This window comes from Schistocerca gregaria, chromosome 6 (genome assembly GCF_023897955.1).
Source record: "Schistocerca gregaria isolate iqSchGreg1 chromosome 6, iqSchGreg1.2, whole genome shotgun sequence".
Classification (NCBI taxonomy): domain Eukaryota; kingdom Metazoa; phylum Arthropoda; class Insecta; order Orthoptera; family Acrididae; genus Schistocerca; species Schistocerca gregaria.
Genome location: NC_064925.1, coordinates 304337 through 325954, shown reverse-complemented (window position 1 = coordinate 325954; position 21618 = coordinate 304337). Strand labels below are relative to the sequence as shown.

Here is a 21618-nt window from a genome sequence, read left to right as displayed (position 1 = left end):
CGCAGGCTGCAGCTACTACCTAATAACTCATTGACACTTACTGACGAAGCAGTAATATAAAAAATATACTACTGTCGTGAAAGCTCTACCCAGTTCTGGAAATTCATCAGTTGCTCTTCTGTTAAGTCACGTCTCAGGCAATCCTAGTGGCGCCTACGACGAAATCTCGCGCACCGCTCTTAACCATTACTCTCCACGTTCTCGGAAAAGGCTATTGTCGATTCTGAGGCGGGCAGTTATGCAATAGTACGCTCACACACTGTCACCTGAGAAATAATCTGAGTAACTGTGGAGGCGACAATGGACTTCCCGATAGGTTGCAGGACTGTGGACAAGGGTGGACAGAGTCGCTCTATTTTCGCTGTCGCTTTGTTCTCTGCTCACACTGAGGCTGACTTTGCTCTCTTTCCTGCAGGGCCCACCGCAGACCAGGGGGATGGAGCCCTCCAGCCTGCTGTCCGCCGCCGCCTCGCTGCTCCTGGCCACGCTGAACCTCACCTCTCCTCCTGCCGGCAGCCAACCTCCGGCAGACCCGGCGGTCTACGCCACCATGGTGAGGCTCCACGTCACGCGTGATGTGTTCCATCCAGTAGCACAGAATCAGGGGAAGGCTGTGACATTTACTATTTGCAATTATTGTGCTAGGGCTCTCTGAAAAGTTTTGCAGACAGAATCTCCTTTCGTTTTCATGCTCGACTACCAAATAACGCCAAAACTATACTCCAAGATAAGATTTAGAGGTACCTGCGGACCTCAAATTTGGTAATACTTGAGTATAACGCACAGCAGACTGCGCACAAAGGAAGCTGCCCTTTTCTGGGCCAGTGACGCTGGAAGGGGAGCTTGGGGAAGGGACGGCAACGCTGCAGTTAGGCGCCTATGGACTACACACAAATACGTATCTAGTGGAGATTACGTGCTGCAGCTCTTCAATCTGCAATAGATCGTACAGGTTATATTAGTGTTATCAACAATAAGATCTTCATTGGCATAGTGTGTCACACGAGCACCAACAAAGAATCCTGATGGATGGATGTACATATTGTACACAGGGTGTTACAAAAAGGTACGGCCAAACTATCAGGAAACAATCCTCGAACACAAATAAAGAAACGATGTTATGTGGACATGTGTCCGAAAACGATTAATTTCCATGTTAGAGCTCATTTTAGTTTCGTCAGTATGTTCTTCCACCTACGCTCAATGGAGCACGTTATCATGTTTTCATACGGGATACTCCACCTGTGCTGCTAGAACATGTGCCTTTACAAGTACGACACAACATATGCTTCATACACGATGGAGCTCCTGCACATTTCAATCGAAGTGTTCGTACGCATCTCAACAACAGATTCGGTGACCGATGGATTGGTAGAGGTGGACCAATTCCGTGGCCTCCACGCTCTCCTGACCTCAACCCTCTCGACTTTCATTTATGGGGGCATTTGAAAGCTCTCGTCTACGCATTCCCGGAACCAAATGTAGAAACTCTTCGTGCTCGTATTGTGGACGGCTGTGATACAATACGACATTCTCCAGGGCTGCATCAGCGCATCAGAGATTCTATGCGACGGAGTGTGGATGCGTGTATCCTCGCTAACGGAGGACATTTTGACATTTCCTGTTACAAAGTGTTTGCAGTCACGCTGGTACGTTCTGTTGCTGTGTGTTTCCATTCCATGATTAATGTGATTCGAAGAGAAGTAATAAAATGAGCTCTAACATGGAAAGTGAGCGTTTCCGGACACATGTCCACATAACATATTTTCTTTCTTTGTGTGTCAGGAATGTTTCCTGAAAGTTTGGCCGTATCTTTTTGTAACATCCTGTATAAGACAAGTGCCGTGGGCGCGCACAACCACGGCAATACAACGGGCGGCTACCGCTGCAGAAAAAGCCGCACCTGCTACGTAGTTCCGGCGCGTTCCGCCAGCCGGCAATAGAGACGTTTCCCGCCAAACATGAAAGCAGCCGCGGAATACGCCCGCGCGCCACCCCTTCTTCCGACGCGGATGATAATACGATGACATCGCCATCCGCCAATAGGGTAGCGCCAACGGCCGCCAATCCTCACAGCAAAATCCGCGCAGGAAGACTAGACCCGCGGGGTAAATAGACGGCAGGACAGCAAACCGGCGTCTTTCGACCCGCCGCGGACCGCCGCCGGGAGGAAACATCGTCGCAGCCCGATCGACCAGGTGCCCGTCTTCTATACGCCAGTCTTCGACCCGGAAGCGGCGCCCGCCTAACTCGGCATCCGCGGGAGAGCATCGAGAGAGCACTAACAAGGAACGTAAAACCAGTTCAGATATAAAAGTCAGTTTTATTAAGGTTGTGTATCCGTGTTTTGATATTAAATTTTTGGGCAGGAGAAAAGCCTTTTTATTTTCCAAAGAAGGTTGTTGTTGTTGTTGTTGTTGTTGTTGTTGTGGTCTTCAGCCCTGAGACTGGTTTGATGCAGCTCTCCATGCTACTCTATCCTGTGCAAGCTTCTTCATCTCCCAGTACCTCCTGCAACCTACATCTTTCTGAATCTACATTGTTTATTCGTCTCTTGGTCTCCCTCTACGATTTTTACCCTCCACGCAGCCCTCCAGTACTAAATTGCTGATCCCTTGATGCCTCAGAACATGTCCTACCAACCGATCTCTTCTTCTTGTCAAGTTGTGCCACGAACGTCTCTTCTCCCCAATCCTATTCAATACTTCCTCATTAGTTATGTGATCTACCCGTTTAATCATCAGCATTCTTCTGTAGCACCACATTTCGAAAGCTTCTATTCTCTTCTTGTCCAAACCAGTTATCGTCCATGTTTCACTTCCATACATGGCTACAATCCATACAAATACTTTCAGAAACGACTCCCTGGCACTTAAATCTATACTCGATGTTAACAAATTTCTCTTCTTCAGAAACGCTTTTTTCTTGCCATTGCCAGTCCACATTTTATATCCTCTCTACTTCGACCATCATCAGTTATTTTTCTCCCCAAATAGGAAAACTCCTTTACTACTTTAAGTGTCTCATTTCCCAATCTAATTCCCTCAGCATCACTCGACTTAATACGACTACATTCCATTATCCTCGTTTTGCTTTTGTTGATGTTCATCTTATACACTCCTTTCAAGACACTATCCATTCTTTTCAACTGCCCTTCCAAGTCCTTTGCTGTCTCTGACAGAATTACAATGTCATCAGCGAACCTCAAAGTTTTTATTTCTTCTCCATGGATTTAATACCTACTGCGAATTTTTCTTTTGTTTCCTTCACTGCTTGTCCTTATACAGATTGAATAACATCGGGGAGAGACTACAACCCTGTCTCACTCCCTTCCTCACCACTGCTTCCCTTTCATGTCCCTCGACTCTTATAACTGCCATCTGGTTTCTGTACAAATTGTAAATAGCCTTTCGCTCCCTGTATTTTACCCCTTCCACCTTCAGAATTTGGTTCAAACTGGTTTAAATGGCTCTGAGCACTATGGGACTCAACTTCTGAGGTCATTAGTCCCGTAGAACTTAGAACTAGTTAAACCTAACTAACGTAAAGACAGCACACACATCCATGCCCGAGGCAGGATTCTAACCTGCGACCGTAGTAGTCTCGCGGCTCCAGACTACAGTGCCAGAACCGCACGGCCACTTCGGCCGGCTTTCAGAATTTGAAAGAGAGTATTCCAGTGAACATTGTTAAAAGCTTTCCCTAAGTCTACAAATGCTAGAAACGTAGGTTTGCCCTTCCTTAATGTAGCTTCTAAGATAAGTCGTAGGGTCACTATTGCCTCACGTGTTCCAATATTTCTACGGAATCCAAACTGATGTTCCCCGAGGTCGGCTTCTCCTAGTTTCTCCATTCGTCTCTAAAGAATTCGCGTTAGTATTTTGCAGCTGTGGAGGTTATCTGTTGTAAAATTAATTGGGACCTGGCTACACCTAATAAAGCAAATTTCAGTATGACGTGGGTGAGTATAACAGAAAGCATGAATCTATTCTCCACATCTCCTCCTAAGCCACAGAACCGATTTGAACCGAACATGGTACACCCATCAGACACTGAAAAGAGCCTACCTACCAAAGGACTGAGGGTGGGGGTGGGAGACTTGCAACAAAATTTAAACATAATTTCACACGTTTACGAAACTTTTTCTCCCTGACAACTACCAAAAAATAATGAAGAGGAAAAACTTATCACTTACTACACTTTTGCTGTTCATACGGTAAAAGAGTCACGTGAATTATTTCTTATTTGCTAGACCCCTCAGGGGCTCAGCATTGCTTTGCTGGTTACAGGCTTGGCGACCCCGAGGTTCCTGAGCTGGGGACCGGGAAGCACCACCAGTCCTCTGTCATTGTAAGCTCTGGACACGCTTCAGCGACCACTGTGCAGCGCGGCGGTGGTACGTCCTGTGTCACAGGGAACAGGGCTCTTGTCTTGACTGCCCAGTTCGCGAGAATAGTAAAAACCTCTACAAGAAACCTCAAGGTACACTGTGCACTAACGAGATGGATGGCTGTTGAGATGGAACAGTCGTTAGTGGTTGGTTGGTTGCTTGGTGAAGGAGACCAGACAGCGTGGTCATCGGTCTCATCGGATTAGGGAACGATGGGGAAGGAAGTCGGCCGTGCCCTTTCAGAGGAACCATCCCGGCATGTGCCTGGAGTGATTTAGGGAAATCACGGAAAACCTAAATCAGGATGGCCGGACGCGGGATTGAACAGTAGTCCTCCCGAATGCGAGTCCAGTGTCTAACCACTGCGCCACCTCGCTCGGTAGTCGTTAGTGGACAACCTCTGGAAAACCTGTCACAACTCAGTTGTGTATGGCTTCCTTAGGCATATAAGACTTTGTCTAGGTGGACTTGTATATCCACAGCTATTCGTGGAACCAGGATGGATCCCTCCAAATTTCGCTTCCCCCTCCCAGCGGAAGGAGGACCCCAGAAAGCAACCAATACCCAGTCAAGTAATAGGGCTCATCTATCCAGTCCTCCCAACTGTTTGAGCATTCCAGTTTGAATAGTAACAGGATTCGTGTTGCTTGTCACAGCAAGTTTTGTTGGTTAAAAGGAAACAGGGAAGTTTTGAAAAAAGTCTCACCCTTTTACAGTTGAAAGGGCTCAGAGTGAATTGCAGGTACGCTAAAATCGGTTAAGCAGTTGTGAAAAGTTTCTAACAAGTGACAAAAGTGCAGAAGGCCAAAAATCTTGAAGGTACCACTGAGACTGCATTTCACATAAAACTATAGTGAAACTGTTGCGACATGTAGAGACCTGGTGGACTGAAGAGTAAAGATCTTGCGGATATGATGGAGTGTCTAGCAGAATATTAAAGTACTGTGTTCCACATGTTTGCCCTGCATTTAGCCATATTTGTAATTTTTGTTTTAAGAATGGTCAGTTTCCCGAACGATTAAAGTACCGGCTGGTCCCGGCGGAGTTTCGAGCCCTCCCTCGGGCATGTGTGTGTGTGTGTGTGTGTGTGTGTGTGTGTGTGTGTGTGTGTATGTTTGTTCTTAGCATAATTTAGGTTAAGTAGTGTTTAAGCTTAGGGACTGATACCCTTCTCAGTTAAGTCCCATAACATTTCACACACATTTGAACACTTTTTATTACAGTACTCAGCAGTAAAGCAGAAAGGTGTCCAGTATACTGCTCTATCCATTTTCAATTAGCTATCACAAGAATTAAAAAATCTTAGCGGTAATCCACGCGCTTTCAAATGAAAACTGAAGAGTTTCCTCATGGGTCACTCCTTCTATTCTGTTGAGGAGTTCCTAGAGAAATTAGCTGATTCTTGTGTCATATTGATGATTCCGTTTACTTAAAGTTATGGCCTGCCTTTTTTGGGTTCATAAACGTTATATTTTATCTGTTATTACTTTTATGTTGTAATTTCATGTACTGGCACGTTCTATGATCTTGGAGATTTTCTCCTCGATTTGGTCCTACGGAAGCAGACGTGTAAATAAATAAATAAATCGCCAAAGAAGACCTGCAAGTTTAGTGGGCTCAAGAAAGCTTTGTAGGGGTGCAGAATATTATGAAAAGGATGGAGGTAGATCTGACTAATCGACTCGTTCACCCGCACATTTAAAAGCACTGACCTCCCAGACCATATTAACGTTGATTTTCTCGAATCAGTCATATGGCACTATGTCATCAACTTAGTGCACTGTTTTAAATGCGAGTGCTTTGGTCCCCACACAACTCTTTGATGTGAGAAGCCACTTTCGGCAAATGTGTTAAGGCTGCCCAGTACGAAGTCGGAAGTTAATCTCCTCCAAAGTGTGTGAACTGCTGTGGGACTCACCCTGTTTTGAGTATGGACTGCTGCATATGCCTTGAAGAATTATACAAAAGATGAAAACCATAAGGCGGATACACTATAGTGAGACCAAAAAGATTCATAAAGCCGTGCAGCCTCCAACATTAGAGCCTCCTTTGCTTCTGTTGTCAAGCAGTGATTTCAGAAAGCTGATGCTGCTACACAAATGGAGGTGGCAAGTGTCAGCACCAGCACCTGCGTGTGACAGCACTCCTCTGCTGCTGTTCATACTTCAAGGCCTACACTTCCTTTCAAAACACCAGACAAGGCCGTGTTAGCCGACGTTGTGGACCGCCTTGCTCCTCAAAAGATGCAGTCTGGTCCACTGTCCAGCTCTCCCACAATCACTGCAGTGGTTGTCGCTCTGAAGCCTAAACATGGCAAAAAGCCGAAGGTGAAGGATCCGCCACTGACGGAATCATGAAGTAAACAGTCAGACGATATCGACATCATCCTCTCTAACGCCTGTTATGATTCTTCTGTATAGGTAATGGCCCTGACATCAGACATGGAAAAGCATTTTGACCCAACGTCGAGCCTTCACCTATGCGGGCTCCTCTCCCTGGCAGAATGACAGGATGAAAGGGCAACAGCCATGGTAGTGGCTCACAGTGGAAAATTAATGGGATCAGGACATTTGTTGAGAAACTGAACGTGCTAGCACAGGAACTCCATTGTGCCTATGTTTAGAAGAAACGCATTTTAAAGCCACTGATACCTCTGTAATATAGGGCTATAACCTCCACAAAAAGACGACCTGACTGAGGGCAGAGCCAAGGAATAGGTTGTTGTTTTTGTCTCCTTGGTTACTGGCCTACAAGCAGTGGCCATTGGAGTTCACGTGCGCCAGAACGTCAGCATCTGTTCACTCTACTCAACTTCACAAGATGTGATAGACTCTGAGGCTCTCATGGGCTTATTGAACAACTCCTCCATCTACTTCTCTTACTGGGCGATTTCAACGCCCATAATGTATTACGGAGCTGGATCTATACTTGCTCTAGCAGACGGATCTTGGAGAACCTTATGATGTCTTCAGAACTGAGCATGGGCAGCCCCCCACCTATTTCCCAGCTGCTGCTGGATAGCCATCGACATCTTCTGCTCTCCCACTGTTGCAGACTCATTTCAGTGGAAGCAACTGATGGCCTACATTCCAATGACCACTTCCCACTGTGGATCCACTTACTAGATGGAGGATTGCTAGAGCACAACCCAGCGAAATGGGTGGTCATCAGGGCTAACTGGACTCTGTGCAGCCAGCTGGAGACAACGTTCCGTGATTGACCAGGGAGTTTAGCTCAGCAATTCGAGACAGGCGTGTGGCTCTTTCCTCGTTTAAATGCCGCTCGACAACAGGCGACCTTATAGTCTTTCAGGTCACGAGAGCGAAGATTCGACACGTATTTAAAGAGATCAAGAAAAAGTCATAGCAAGCGTTGCTGGACTCCATCAACCGTTCAACTTGGTGCGTAAGAGTTTGGGAAGCCATCAGGAGGATTTCCAGTAAACACAGGCCTTTACCAATTAGCAGCAGTGCTGAAACAGGGGTGTCTCCTCACAACACCAGGAGACATCGCTCAGACTATGGCAGAGCATCTGGCAGCTTTTATTGCTAATGTCAGCCTGGATCTGGCGTTTGGCCGCTGCCGTGTGACTACAGAGGCAGGCAAGTTGGAGTTTAGAGCTAACAACTCTGATTCTTACAATTGCCCTTTCACCATGTGGGAACTGGAATCAGCACTGCCTGAGACTCGTGATATTGCTCCTGGTCACGGCGAAATCTGGTACTGCATGGTTCGCCATTTGCCAGCAGCGTTAAAGGAAATCACCCTCGAATGTTTTAATCTTATATGGCAGGTAGGCCACTTTCGCAATTCGTGCAAGAGGTAATTCTATTACCTCCCCTCAAACCACGGAAGTACAGCACATGTCCCTGTAGTTACTGGAGTGTCGTCGTTACGAGGTGCTTAGAAAAGACACTGGAGTGAATGGTGAACCGTCGTCTGACATGGTTGTTGGTGACCAGGAAACTCTTTAGCTGTTCCCAGTATGGACTCCGGAGGTTCTGGTGCACTGTCAGAACCTGACAATACTACAATAGCCTCATGCAACTCGTTCAGTGTTGCTTTCTTGGCCACCTCCCTCCGACTAAGCTGTTTTTTAGGTCTTGGATTGGTGACTTGCTGGCAGTCAATTTTGAACAGTAGAATGATGATCCTCAGAGCAGTATTTTGGGCGTTACACTATTTGCTATAGCCACAAACAGATTCACGTCTACGATAAGGCATCCTGTACAGTGCTCTATATTTGTGGACGATTTTACTACTTCCCGTTCCTTCTCGAGTACTGCAACAGCGACTTGTCGGTTACAACTTACAGTGCGGAAGTTAGAGGAGTTGCCTGCAAAGACGAATTTTCATTTTCCTCCAGGTAAGTGTGTGTGTTCATTTTAAACGTTCTCGTCATATTTTTAGTTTGCATTTGACGGACACCGTTCTATATTTTAAAGGCTGAGTGACATTTCTGGGCCTCATTTTTGTCTTCAACGTATTGTGGTTAACACCCCCGAGAGACCTGAATTCCAGAAACAAGAAGGCACTGAATATCGTGCCTTAACGACAGGCCTTTGGGAACGGACAGGGTGCGTTTTCTCTAGTTTCATAGGGCTTTTGTGCGTTCACAGCTGGACTACGGCTGCACAGTGTGTGTCAGCGAGCCTTTGTTACCTGAAGATTATTGACGCTCTCCACGATGAGGGGTTTAGAGTGGCCGCAGTTACTTGCAGGACCAGTCTCTGTGCTGAGGCTGGGGAACCGCCGCTCACCACCCGGCGGCAGTTCCCCATGGAGCGTCAGGCACGTAAGTTCCTCACAGCTCCTACCTCACCTGCATACCAGAATGGGGCTGGACCACCCCTGGAACGTCTTTTATCCAATCGTCCACGAGCAAGAAGGCCATTTCCGATCTGCGTGCAGCATATGCTGATGTCACCTGGTATGGAGCAAATACAACCGGAAATCCTAACCATCTGCCATCTTGTTTACTGCAGATGGTTCAAATGGCTCTGAGCACTATGGGACTTAACAACTTCTGAGGTCATCAGTCGCGTAGAACTTAGAACAACTTAAACACAACTAACCTAAGGACATGACACACATCCATGCCCGAGGCAGGATTCGAACCTGCGACCGTAGCAACAGCGCGGTTCCGGACTGAAGCTCCTAGACCCGCCCGGCCACAGCGGTCGGCGTTTACTGCAGAGGCCCAGAGTAATTTTAGATTTAGTACAGTACAGAAGAGGCTGCACTCATTACTCAAGGACGTTTTAACTGAGCTCCACACCATTAGAGAGGTTTCACGGATGGGTCAAAACAGAGGGACGCTGTTGGTCAGTGTGCTGTTTTACCTGATCGTGTCTTCAAGGTCCAACTGCGACAAGAACTATGTGCGACCTCGCAGGCCCTGAAGCAGATGAGGTACAATTCGACTATTAAATTTCTTGTATCTCCCGAGTCTCCGAGTGCCTTTCACACTCTACAACGCCTGTACCCAGCAGATGAAGTGCTCCGAACTATCCAGGACACCCTCCTCCAGCGACATCGCCTGGGAAAGGAGGTGTCATACTGCTGGGTACCTGGACACATGGGCACTGCGGGGAACGAAAGGGCAGAAGTAGCGGGCAAGGAGGCGTGTCACGATTATCGGTTAGAGCGGCGTGCCATCCCACTGCGTGTTGTCGCCTCGCTGTTGAGATACAGTCTCCGGCTTGAAAAGCCCACTACGCGGCTGTCGCGTACCTCCCTCCAGCCGCTGCGATGGAACGTGGTTCTCCTTAGACGTCTTCTCGTAGGAGTCAGCCCTACGAGGCATGGCTTCTTGCTTCGGTGGGAGAACCCTCCAATGTGTGGTAGTTGTGGCGTACAGATCGCTGTGCGCCACATGTCGCTAGACTGTGTTTTATTTTCCTACCAGCGGGCAGCGTCAGATTTGCGCCAAATCTGCTCTCTGTTTTGCGTAATTTTCAAACGAATGTGGTGAGATACTTCACCTTTCGTATTTCGTCTGACATGTTTTTAAAATTTTAAGGAGATGCTTTCAACGTGCTAACAGGAGGACTGGATCACAGACGTTTCTGTTAGTGATCAGCCAGTCATGTTTCCATATGCCTCTCTTTTAGCTCCTCTGTTGTTTTATTTTTGTTTTAATCCCAGGTACAGGACGTTTCATTTTTTGAGCGTTGTGTTAAGGCGTGTGAAACAGTATAACTGGATGGTCAAGGCGAGTGAGGAGGGAGTTTATACGTGCGGCGCTGATAAGTTCGCCGTTGCGCGCACGTGAGCTCCAAACACAGCCCCATACACTCTCACAAGAACTCATCCATGACACGTCACAAAAAGAAAGTTGCTAGTAGCGCACAGTATTCGCGCCCTCAGTGACTGCCACAGCACGCTCACTCACTGTCCCTGCGACCACCAGTGCTCGTTCCTCGGCGTTCCCATGCCATCAGGTTGGTTCAAATGGCTCTGAGCGCTATGGGACTCAACTGCTGTGGTCATCAGTCCCCTAGAACTTAGAACTACTTAAACCTAACTAACCTAAGGACATCACACACATCCATGCCCGAGGCAGGATTCGAACCTGCGACCGTAGCAGTCGCATGGTTCCGGACTGCGCGCCTAGAACCGCGAGACCACCGCGGCCGGCCATGCCATCAGGTATAGACCATCTGCTCTGCCACGTTGCTTCATTTGCGCCATTCTTCTCCAGAAGGGCTTCAAGCAGAGACCTCCCACGCCAGAGTAAGTGCCCACTGGAGGGGACTCATACCTACTGGTCACAACCAACTGTGGGGGCCCATAGCATACCGCGGGGGCAACCAAATCGTTCCGTTCGCATACTCCCACGTATTTTACAGAAGTAACTGCTACCAGTGTTTGTTCTCCTGCTCTGCCTACGTCATTCTTCTCCAGAAGGGAGTCAAGCAGAGACCTCTCACGACAGAGTAAGTGCCCACTGGAGGGGACTCATGCCTACTGGTCACACAACCAACCGTGGAGGCCCATGGCATACAGCGGGAGGCAACCGACGGGACGTGGCTGACTGTGGACTCGCTTCGTCCTGTCGGGCAACAACCTCCCGCTGGCACACCATGTGGTCGTGCATTAAATAACTGCCAACAGTTTTCGTCTTAGATAACATTTATTCTTAGAACTTGATAACTGAACCGTAAAATTTACTACTGGTTCACCAAAAGGTTACTAATCACAATTAATACACAAAATGTAAAGTGGAAGTAGGTGCCAAGTAATAACTGGTCAAATTACACACAATTTTCAGTAACACTCTTTATTCAAATTTGGTGCAAGACTTTACGATATTTAAAAAAAACAATAATTTAACGAATAAGTCACAATTCACAACAGGAGAGAACTTTTAAATTATTAAATTATTATAAAAAATTTCACGCTAGTAAAAGGCAAGTACAGGTAAGCAATTTAACATATACAACGCAACGCTGTATAATATTTCAAGCTCAGCTAAATTACAGGTGAATTTCACTCCATTAATAAATGAATACAATTTGAATATATGACTTCACTTTTGGGCAGATAAATTTCCCATTTCGTTACAAAAGCCGTAGCCACGGCCGCCCACAACAGCCTCACTCAGGCTCATTAAATGGCGCAGAATCTAACTCATCTGCAACATATAAAGCATATAAAGACAATTCTGTTTACAAAAGTTCTCAAAATATAAAAACCAAAACGGATGAGTCAGGCACACCGGTGGAGGGGGGGGGGGGGGGGGGGACATTCACAGTTAATAACGTTAACATTTCCAAAATGTATAAAAAAAACTAATTTTACAAATTTCTGCCAGTTAACTTACGGCAAACATACACGCTCGCAAGGTAGGACTTGCGAACCTTTACATAAGTTACAGCTCCCAGATGAGCAGGAATTCGTTATGCAATTGACTAGTTCTTACCACGAGGCAAAAGGAGTTTTTTCTCCTTTCTCAGAGCACCTTTTACACGTGAGTCTAGTAATACTGGTTATGGCAGGCGAGAGAATGGGTCAGGTCTTAGTGCCTTCCATTTGAAACAGAACAGGCATTGGTGCTTTAGACTTTCACAGACATGGATGAGGGTAACAGTCGAATAACCCGTAGGTAAGCTGGGAGGGAAGAGAAGAAATACCAACCAGAGAGTTACTCTGACTCCACATCCCCCCCTCCCCTTTCGTCCTCAAAACGTGACAAACGGACCACCCTTTCTAATATTACCACCTTCCCGCGGGTGGGCAGACGAGAATGAATGGCGGGAAACCCCCCAAAATATACGGCTGGTATAATTAACAAGAATAAGTAAACTGAATTCAATTAAACTTCATAAAATCTGTTAACAATCAATACTCAGCTTCTGGTGCGGTGCGACTACCAAGACTGAAACAACGCAGCAGCTCCAAATGCTCTGCCGAGCCGCCCGCTGCCAGCCGTTTCAACGGACGCAAGAAGGCGCGTCGATTTTCAGAACTTCCTCGCCGGTCGACAGCATACGGCCGACCTGCAAATTAGGCCCCTTGCGGACCCACGCTCCAGAAGATTCCTTTCACGACGAGCAGTTAACGCCCCATACCACGGAGCAGCTGCTCGCGTCGCTTACGTTTATGCCGCGGTCTGCGTGCTGTCCCTCTACCACCGGCAGAGAAGTCGCTTCTTGATGCCCCGATTGCCAACTCTCCCCGAGAGCCCATACAGCTACTTCTTAAGCCCACGCGAACAGCCCACTTTCCCCCTTTCCCGCTAGAGAGAGACACCGAAGCCTTCAATTGCGACAACGGCGCCACCGCCAGGAAATGGAGGGCGACTGCTTCACGCTACGCGCTGCGGCGCGCTTTTAAAAGCTAACTTTACTACGGCTCAGTGACAATACCAGTCAGCATTTCTTCTGAGTAATCTGTTCTTCTACATAGTCTGCATAACCCTATAACGGCGTTGTGTGGGAGCACAAAATCCTGCTCGTAAGAGCTGTTGTTCTGAGGTCGTAGCCATGGTTTCAGTGCATAACTTTCACTCTCATCAACTTCAGAGTGTGTCTCAAGAACAGAATCAGTAAGTGGCCCGAACAGCAGCAATGTCCAACTCAATTTGGCGATGTGTTCTCCGGTTCTGAGACTCGCGTGTGGCCGTGAATAGCGTGCTGGAGCACGATTTCTTTTTCGGGTACCTGTCAGATAAAATTCGTCGGGAATGGTTGTCGAGTTCGTTCTGAGTGTCCACATGTACCTGTAATTTGAAGGTTGGCACTTTTGGCGACACAACCACGAGCACGAGACCATCGCTACTCTCAGCAGCGGGAGCTGCCTCGAATTTCTTCTTCTTCCGTGGCAGCCTGCGGTGCTGATCAAGTTACTGCCTTCTTTCCGCCACGCCAAGGTAACGGGGACGGCGCAGTTTGGTTTCTGCCCACAGAAAACGTGTCCACTCACCTTCCGGTGATTTCTCCTTCTGTAGTTCAGGCTGCGCTTCATCTGTCAGAGAACGAGTAACGTCTCTCTATTGGAGAAGCTGTAGTGGAACCAGTACCACACATCTGCACGTCGAACTAAAATTTTTATTGCTTCAAATATTTCACAAGCTCTTGGGAGAAAGAAGTGTCTTACAATAAAAATTCTATTGTATTCTGACTTCTTTGATACAAAATAACAGCCAAGTGTATGGTAGTCTGAAGTTACTACGCACACGCAGTGACAGTAACTCGTAATATCCAGCTTAGGATGTCCAACCGATCCTGTTGACAAAAACTTTGCAACCGTATTGTATGCGACTGAATATTCGTTCTGAATATTCGAACTCTGAGTTCACCATCACGATTCTTATAATATGCCGCGCACGTCTGAGTTAGTTAAAAAGTCATGGTATGCACAGAAATATCTAAAATTCGCTCGCTCATCTTTTTCACCCGATCGTGTTCACTTTGCGGCACTCCACGGTCCAGTTTACCTCATAATTCCGGAAAATTATTACCTCTATTCAGGGATCCTAACACACGCATCCGAACAAGATCAATACTGAGGTCCGAATCCATTCCAGACGCCAGAAAGCAATTCTTCTAACCCACACAGTATGCCCGAACATGTTGTATTCCGACTGCCTTAGATATACACTCCTGGAAATTGAAATAAGAACACCGTGAATTCATTGTCCCACGAAGGGGAAACTTTATTGACACATTCCTGGGGTCAGATACATCACATGATCACACTGACAGAACCACAGGCACATACACACAGGCAACAGAGCATGCACAATGTCGGCACTAGTACAGTGTATATCCACCTTTTGCATCAATGCAGGCTGCTATTCTCCCATGGAGACGATCGTAGAGATGCTGGATGTAGTCCTGTGGAACGGCTTGCCATGTCATTTCCACCTGGCGCCTCAGTTGGACCAGCGTTCGTGTTGGACGTGCAGACCGCGTGAGACGACGCTTCATCCAGTCCCAAACATGCTCAATGGGGAACAGATCAGGAGATCTTGCTGGCAAGGGTAGTTGACTTACACCTTCTAGAGCACGTTGGGTGGCACGGGATACATGCGGACGTGCTTTGTCCTGTTGGAACAGCAAGTTCCCTTGCCGGTCTAGGAATGGTAGAACGATGGGTTCGATGACGGTTTGGATGTACCGTGCACTATTCAGTGTCCCCTCGACGATCACCAGAGGTGTACAGCCAGTGTAGGAGATCGCTCCCCACACCATGATGCCGGGTGTTGGCCCTGTGTGCATCGGTCCTATGCAGTCCTGATTGTGGCGCTCACCTGCACGGCGCCAAACACGCATACGACCATCATTGGCACCAAGGCAGAAGCGACTCTCGTCGCTGAAGACGACACGTCCCCATTCGTCCCTCCATTCACGCCTGTCGCGACACTACTGGAGGCGGGAAGCACGATGTTGGGGCGTGAGCGGAAGACGGCCTAACGGTGTGCGGGACCGTAGCCCAGATTCATGGAGACGGTTGCGAATGGTCCTCGCCGATACCCCAGGAGCAACAGTGTCCCTAATTTGGTGGGAAGTGGCGGTGTGGTCCCCTACAGCACTGCGTAGGATCCTACGGTCTTGGGGTGCATCCGGTGCGTCGCTGCGGTCCGGTCCCATGTCGACGGGCACGTGCACCTTCCGCCGACCACTGGTGACAACATCGATGTACTGTGGAGACCTCACGCCCCACGTGTTGAGCAATTCGGCGGTAGGTCCACCCGGCCTCCCGCATGCTCACTATACGCCCTCGCTCAAAGTCCGCCAACTGCACATACGGTTCACGTCCACGCTGTCGCGGCATGCTACCAGTGTTAAAGACTGCGATGGAGCTCCGTATGCCACGGCAAACTGGCTGACACTGACGGCGGCGGTGCACAAATGCTGCGCAGCTAGCGCCATTCGACGGCCAACAGCGCGGTTCCTGGTGTGTCCGCTGTGCCGTGCGTGTGATCATTGCTTGTACAGCCCTCTCGCAGTGTCCGGAGCAAGTATGGTGGGTCTGACACACCGGTGTCAATGTGTTCTTTTTTCCATTTCCAGGAGTGTATTACAACCAATCCGATATCAGTATAAAATTGGCCATCCTTTACACTGAACCAATAACGACTAATAGCTTTTATGAGCAATTTATTAAAACAACAAAGTTATAAAACCCACAATTATCAAAATACTCAACGGCATTACCTGAATTTCCCAGTAGCATAAACTGACGATTTGCGCTTTACAAATTTTTTCCTAAGCATATGACTCACTCATGCTGTCTATAAACAGTTCTCAAGTTAACGTACTTCGTTAATTGATGTCACAATATTCCTTTATCACATTACTTCTCATTAGGTAGCAAGCGCTACTCTGAGACGAAGAGGTTAGGACAGGAGACGAATTCGTGGCCCGCCGCATCAAACCAGTCAGAAGACTGATGACAAAAACAAAATAAAATAAAATCCGGAGGTTTCGCAGGACTTGTCCGCTCTGCGGTGTCTCTGTTATTGCCTGTTCCTCTCGCCTCTACACTTTCTGTCCGTATCAGGTTGCCGAGGAATGTTAGGGACGTTACATGTACAGCTCCACAGCGAAGGGCTCGCAAAACGAAACGTTCGCTGTGTATAAGTACATAATGTAAGGGCCCCAGGATGCCGTAAAATTAAGATTTAATAAAAAACAAAAATTGAAACACCATGTGATTACGACAAGCGCCGGTGTCCCGGGAGTCCTCCGCTGCTTGCATTTTTTTTTAATATGTATGTTACAGCTGCCGTCATACTGCACCATTTGCCCTCCTTGTTTTCGGCTCGGCTCGATTTAGCAACGTATTGTTAGCAACGCTGTGCCTTCTGCAACACAGCACTTCATCCGTGCCCCAGATACCAAGTGTGACACACCGATTCCCTGTCGTCCACACCAAATGAGAACTTTAAAAATTTATACGTTCACCCAGGAATCAGAATTGGTGTGCTGTGTAAAAGCCCTGGTATACATTTGCACAATGTTAATCACTTTCGTTCATTCAATACATCTGTCAGTTTATAGTACATGGCTATAATAGAATATCTATTCCTACCTTACACACAGCACTGCAGTTGTTTTCTATTTCATTTGCAATCAGTTTTCTTACGTCGCCACAGCTTCTTATTTGTGTCGTGTGCATAACACTCTACATTAACCTAAAAGAGTGTCCAGGCTCCCTTTACATTATGGTTTTTCCTCTGAGAATTGCTTCAAAAGCCATTATTCATTTTTCCACCACAACAATGCATCCATCAGCAATTAGCCACCTTTATCCTCATTATTAGAAAATTGTGATCGAATTTTATACCATTCACGTTAATAGGTAACATTATCTCATATTTCAGGAGCTTCCTTATGTTTTCAGTAACTACAATTATTTGAAGACCCATTGTTGGAATTATTATCAATATTTCCTTATAAGGTAAATAATGTAACAATTTCTGATTAACAGCACAAAGACTCATTAATTAGAAGTATGAATTTAACCAAAATGCTTATTCTGATGTATACAGAAATCTACTAGTTTGAGCAGCCTCCAGCGCCCCAGCGGCTTGGCGCGCGGTCGTGCAGTCTGCTTTTCAGTTTTCTTGTACCGATTACTAGTCTCTTGCCTCATATTTATATTTATTCCACTAAGTGTTAAAACATTAACGACACAAGCATTTCTTGCAAACTTTCAGGTTTATTGCCCCCGTAATAAAATTCCCTGTTTGCTTCACAGGCAACATGCCACATTTGGTGCCTGATTCCACTGTTTCTTGCTGATTCACATGAAACTGACTAACATCAAACAGACTAGAATCACTAAGATCATTCAATCGGTTACTAGCAACATTTAAAATCTCCCATAGCTGCATCTGTTGAAACAATTTGTTCCAGATCCATCTACTACAATTGGTGATAACGGAGGAACGTCATCAATTCGAAAATCATTATTTAATGAAAGACTTACTTATCTTGTCTTGGAGCTCACACCAAACTGGAAGTCATCCTCTTCCCTCATATTTACAGAACTGTCGCTTTCTTCCACCACGGCAAGGCTTTTAACCCAAGTAAATAAAAGGGCAGCGGCAGCAGACTATTCCATCCGCGATCTCCTCCTTCAGTGACAGCGGTCTGAGGCGCGCCATCCGATGCGGACGTTGCAGCGCTGCCACGCTACTGAAACACCTGCCGCTGCATCGTCCAGTCCTACGCTGTGTCCGCCGCCCCGTCGTCTGGCTGATGTTTGCCATCCGCCTCCCGTGGTGATGTACCAGTCCTCGTTCCATCCACCTCCTTTCTCCCTTTCTAGTGCACTGTATCACTGTGCGAACCCTCTTTCAGAATTACTCTAGATTGTGGTTTCGACCTACTGCAGCTTTTTATTTCCCGGAGGAATACGTATCGCGTGTGGCGGTGCGATTTTGTTTCCGTTTACAGGAAAGATGTCAACTGACATTTCGGTGATTGTTCTTCTATAGTCCAGAGTACGCCTAATGTGCTCTTTCTCACTCGTTTGTGTTCATTCTGCGGCACTTCACGGTCAGGTCTTAACTCATAATTCCGAAAGATTGTTACCTCCATTCAGAGCTCCTAATACGTACTTACGAACATAGACACCACAAAGCAATGTGCGACCGTTTTGTCTTCCTGCTTGGCTAAGACAGATTACAACCAATCCGATATCAATATAAAACAACGCTCTCCGTCGTCTTTTACTTTGGGCCAATCGCAGCTTATTACTTTTTGTGAGTAAATTACTAAAAGAACAAATTTAAGAAAAGCCACAGATACCAATACTCTTTTCTTTACATACATGAATTATCTCAATTGTTTCTTGTCTCCAAAGAACATAAACTTTTGGATTGCACGTTGAAAAACTTCCCCCTCAGTATACGAGTCACTCGTTCTGTCTATATACAATTTTCATGCTAACATACTTGGTTAAAAACATTAGACTATTCACTTATCATATTGCCTCGTATTCAACCTTCATTCAGACTAATATTCAATCATGTTAAATAAGTAATAATTAACAAAAGCGATAATATTTCCATAATCAAACATTTGCTTTCCATAAGACTATGTTTTTGCCTGCCTAGAATTTCATCGTCTGTACGATAGCCACACCATCCTGCCGTCGTCGTTCCCCCTTGCAGCTGGCTTAGAAGACTTAAAAGGACTTTTTGAATAAAACCGATTCTACATCTACATTTACATCTACATCCATACTCCGCAAGCCACCTGATGGTGTGTGTCGGAGGGTACCTTGAGTACCTCCATCGGTTCTCCCTTCTATTCCAGTCTCGTATTGTTCGTGGAAAGAAGGATTGTCGGTATGCTTCTGTGTGGGCTCTAATCTCTCTGATTTTATCCTCATGGTCTCTTCGCGAGATATACGTAGGAGGGAGCAATATACTGCTCGACTCCTCTGTATGTTCTCGAAACTTCAACAAAAGCCCGTACCGAGCTACTGAGCGTCTCTCTTGCAGAGTCTTCCACTGGAGTTTATCCATCATCTCCGTAACGCTTTCGCGATTACTAAATTATCCTGTAACGAAGCGAGCTGCTCTCCGTTGGATCTTCTCTATGTCTTCTATCAACCCTATATGGTACGGATCCCACACTAGTGAGCAATATTCAAGCAGTGGGCGAAAAAGCGTACTGTAACCTACTTCCTTTGTTTTCGGATTGCATTTCATTAGGATTCTTCCAATGAATCTCAGTCTGGCATCTGCTTCACCGACGATCAACTTTATTTATTTTATTTATTTATTTAACCTGGCAAGATTAGGGCCATCAGGCCCTCTCTTACATCTAGCCAGGCATTCTACTTATTTTACATTCATATGTTTTAGTAGGCATGTTAAACTACATCTAATACAAAAAGTGAAATAAATAATTAGAAAGGTAGAAAAATACATTATTGAAGAGAAAGATTTTAGATAGGAGTGCTGGCAGCAGGGAGTATGAGGGAGACTCATGGTGAAGGGAGGAGAAGAATAGAGAGACATGATGAAGCATAATTAAGGAAATATAAAGGAAAAGAAGATGGCGTGGCTAATAGAGATAGATGAAGAGGAAGGCATCTCAGGAGCAAGGTAGGAGACGCTACCTTTGCTATTTGACAGATGAGAGGATTAGCCTTGTACATTAATTTTGTGGAGAACTTTATGAGGATGATAGTAGGAAATGCTTCAACTTCTTCTTAAAAGCAACAGGAGGCTCAATTTTCCTCAAGGTAAGGGGCAGTTTGTTCCAGAGGCGGACAGCGGCAACTGAGAAGGAGTTTGCAAAAGTTGTTGTTTTGTGAGTGGGCACAGTTAGGATACCAGATAAGAGTGACCTCGTGTTTCGATTATGATGGCATGACAAGTTTTTAATCTCTGGAGCAAGGTACTGGGGTGCTTGCGCGACGAGGAGTTGGTGAAGTAGACATAGAGTGTGGTAGTCACGCAGTTTGTCCGGCCGCAGCCACCCTAGCTCGGAGTATGAAGCACTAACATGAGCATATCGGCGAATGTTGCAGGTGTAACGCACATAGACATTCATGGTTAGCTCTAGCCGTCTTTTGTTATCACTACTCATGCCTTGTTGAATCACATCACAATAGTGGAAGTTCGGTAGAACGAGTGCTTGCACGAGCTGGCGTTTCAAGTCCTGTGGAAACATGTTCCGAAACTTTTTGAGAGCATAGATACAAGCAGACGTCTTTCGGCACACTGTGACTATATTCTCCGCCCAGTTGAGATGCTCGTCCAAAGTTACACCCAAGTTCTTCACTGTTTTCTGATATGGTATTGGAGTACCGTCGAGCAGAATACGAGGTAGCCGTTCGCGGAAATCTGAACTTATTAATTTCTAATGGGCTATTAAGATTACTTGCGTCTTTTTTGCATTTAATTTAAGCCCCAGGTTTTTCGGCCATGTCACTACTGAAGACAGATCATCATTCATCAGAGCGATTGCAGTGTTTACGTCTTCAGGTCTGACGCTTAGGTAGAGCCGGAGGTCGTCGGCATAGAAATGATGTTTACAGGAGGACAAAACCGACGAATTATCGTTGACATATACTCCTGGAAATTGAAATAAGAACACCGTGAATTCATTGTCCCAGGAAGGGGAAACTTTATTGACACATTCCTGGGGTCAGATACATCACATGATCACACTGACAGAACCACAGGCACATAGACACAGGCAGCAGAGCATGCACAATGTCGGCACTAGTACAGTGTATATCCACCTTTCGCAGTAATGCAGGCTGCTATTCTCCCATGGAGACGATCGTAGAGATGCTGGATGTCGTCCTGTGGAACGGCTTGCCATGCCATTTCCACCTGGCGCCTCAGTTGGACCAGCGTTCGTGCTGGACGTGCAGACCGCGTGAGACGACGCTTCATCCAGTCCCAAACATGCTCAATGGGGGACAGATCCGGAGATCTCGCTGGCCAGGGTAGTTGACTTACACCTTCTAGAGCACGTTGGGTGGCACGGGATACATGCGGACGTGCATTGTCCTGTTGGAACAGCAAGTTCCCCTGCCGGTCTAGGAATGGTAGAACGATGGGTTCGATGACGGTTTGGATGTACCGTGCACTATTCAGTGTCCCCTCGACGATCACCAGAGGTGTACGGCCAGTGTAGGAGATCGCTCCCCACACCATGATGCCGGGTGTTGGCCCTGTGTGCCTCGGTCGTATGCAGTCCTGATTGTGGCGCTCACCTGCACGGCGCCAAACACGCATACGACCATCA

The 21618-nt window shown here is 46.7% G+C and overlaps 1 protein-coding gene across 1 annotated transcript in view; it reads left to right on the top strand.

The window, feature by feature from the left end:
- The first annotated feature begins 421 nt into the window (after positions 1–421).
- LOC126278388 (lipase 3-like) overlaps positions 422–21618 on the top strand; it is a 141980-nt gene continuing 120783 nt past the window's right edge. The window contains exon 1 of the mRNA XM_049978486.1: positions 422–553. Within this exon, the coding sequence (XP_049834443.1) occupies positions 437–553 (117 nt within the window). The 5' untranslated portion in view covers positions 422–436. The remainder of the gene's footprint in view (positions 554–21618) is intronic.